The sequence below is a fragment of the Trichechus manatus genome, unplaced genomic scaffold, assembly GCF_000243295.1.
Source record: "Trichechus manatus latirostris isolate Lorelei unplaced genomic scaffold, TriManLat1.0 scaffold00189, whole genome shotgun sequence".
Classification (NCBI taxonomy): domain Eukaryota; kingdom Metazoa; phylum Chordata; class Mammalia; order Sirenia; family Trichechidae; genus Trichechus; species Trichechus manatus.
The window spans coordinates 344,593-346,954 of NW_004444125.1; the positions used below are offsets into that span (position 1 = coordinate 344,593).

The 2,362-nt window shown below is 36.5% G+C and overlaps 1 protein-coding gene across 1 annotated transcript in view; it reads left to right on the forward strand.

The window, feature by feature from the left end:
• GEN1 (GEN1 Holliday junction 5' flap endonuclease) overlaps window positions 1–2,362 on the forward strand; it is a 21,115-nt gene continuing 18,753 nt past the window's right edge. Inside the window, exons 1-2 of the mRNA XM_004387573.2 lie at window positions 1–161; window positions 1,594–1,780. Of these exons, the coding sequence (XP_004387630.1) occupies window positions 1–161; window positions 1,594–1,780 (348 nt within the window). The remainder of the gene's footprint in view (window positions 162–1,593; window positions 1,781–2,362) is intronic.

Below are 2,362 nucleotides of genomic sequence, written 5' to 3' on the forward strand. Positions count from 1 at the left end.
ATGGGAGTGAATGACCTGTGGCAAATTTTGGAGCCTGTTAAGGAACACACCCACTTGCATAGTCTTGGTGGGAAAACCATTGCAGTTGATCTGAGTCTCTGGGTGTGTGAGGCACAGACAGTCAAAAAAATGATTGGAACAGTCATGAAACCTCACCTCAGGTATAGTAAAAGTTCTTAGAATATAAATGCATCATTACATAAGCAGCTGACGTCTTGGTTTTGTTTTCACTTTTGTTCTTTTACATTTTGAGATTTTACAGTATCTAAACGTCTGCCATCTTTATGTTGATGACTCACAAATTTTACACCTCTTACCCTTTGAGCTCCAGACTCACATATCTAGCTGCCTACTTAACATATCCACTAGGATGCTTTAGTTACTAAAAGCCAGAAATTTAAGAGTTAATCTCTCCCTCACACCTAATCCATAATCAAGCCTTGTCAGTTCTACTTCCAAAATATACCTTGCATTTACAAACTCCTCTCAATGTCCTAAGGCACCACCCAGTCCATTCCAGTATTGTCTGTCATGTATACTGCTGAAATGACATCCCTCTGCTCTTGGCCACCTGCTCCAAACCATTGTCTGCATAGCAGTTAGAGTAATCATAAATCTCCCTTGCTTAAAACATTCAGTAGTTTCCCACTCTGCTTAGAATAAAATGTTAACTCTTGTTATTGTATGTAACATTCAGCACGCCTATTTTCAATCAAACCATGCATCACAGTACCTCTCACCAAATACACAGCAGTCACATGGCTTTCTTTCACGTTCTAAGAAACGCGAAATATTTTCTTGCCTTTAGCTTTTCACATGTTGAATCCTCTACGTATGTACACTTCCTACCCCCTCCAAATGACTATTTCATTCTCTGTAATTATCAGCTTAAATGCTACCTCCTTCCAAAGCCTCTCCTGGCCTCTATATCCAAAGTAGGTTTCCCATTCCATGTTGTCATTTTCTATGTCAGCCCTTTATTTCCTTCAAACACTTAATCATAGCTGAAAACACATTTGATCTATTTTATAAAATAAGTTTTGCTTTCTTTCCCGTTGAAACCATAAGCTCTCAGAGTGCAGGGACCATATTTTTCTGGCTTGTTCACAGTTGTACCCCCAGTGTCTGATACAATGTTTGCACATGGTAGGTACTCATTAAACATTTGTTGAGGGAATATATTAATCTGCCACTTGTCTCTGATGTCATAGCTACTTAACACAAGTAATAAAGACTTTGTTGAAGTGAATAGTCATCATTTCAACAGAAGCTGAAGATATATTTAATGTACATTATATTCTTGTTATAGTACTCTCTTTGAAAATACCTTAATATTACAAAATATTTTCACATCCATTGTCCCCCACCTAGGGGAAGCTAAGCCAGACAGGTTATTTTTATTCTCATCTTGCAGATGAGAAAACCGAGGCTCAAAAAATGAAGTAACTTGCCCCAGGATCACACAGGGCTAGTAAGTGGAATCCATAACATTGATACTACTGGTCTAATGGTCTTGATGTTATATCACACTACCATTTTGACTTTTGCTATTCATATATGATAAATAACATGTTACTAATTTATGTATTTCAGGAACTTGTTTTTTCGAATCTCATTTTTAATGCTAATGGATGTAAAACTAGTATTTGTTATGGAAGGGGAACCCCCAAAGCTGAAAGCTGATGTCATAAGCAAGAGGAATCAGATTCGGTATGGGCCTTCTGGAAAACCATGGTCTCAGAAAACAGGGAGATCACGTTTTAAATCGGTTTTAAGAGAGGTGAGATTTCAGATTTGGTTCAGTTATTCTGATTTGAACTAAAAGAGTACATTTTACTCTGATAAAGTTTGTTGTTCAGGCCTCTTTAACACTCATTAACATTACTGTGAATAGAAGGCCATTGAAGATAGAGAAAAGAGTTCATGTTTTAGAGTGAAACTGACCTGAGTTCAAGTCCCTACTGGCATTTAGAAGCAAAATTTAAGCAAAATTTTTAACCTATCTGTACCTTATTTCCTACTCTGTGAAATGAGGGTAGTAATACTTTGTGGGGAGGTAGTAAAAATTAGAGAAAATATATCTGAAACAACCAGTACATAATGGAGACTTGATACGTTACCTGTTTTAACACTTTCAGCACTTTAAATCATTCCCAGAATACGTGAGATCTCATTGATTCATGCTTCATTTATTTGGAATTAATGATGTTTCATATATAGAGTACATACTTGGCTTCCCCTAGGACTTTGCACTTTGTAATTTAAAAAAGTATTTATTGTTATATTTAATGTATATTATATGTATATATTAGAGCCCTGGTGGCATAGTGGGTAAGAGCTATGGCTGCTAACCAAAAGGTCG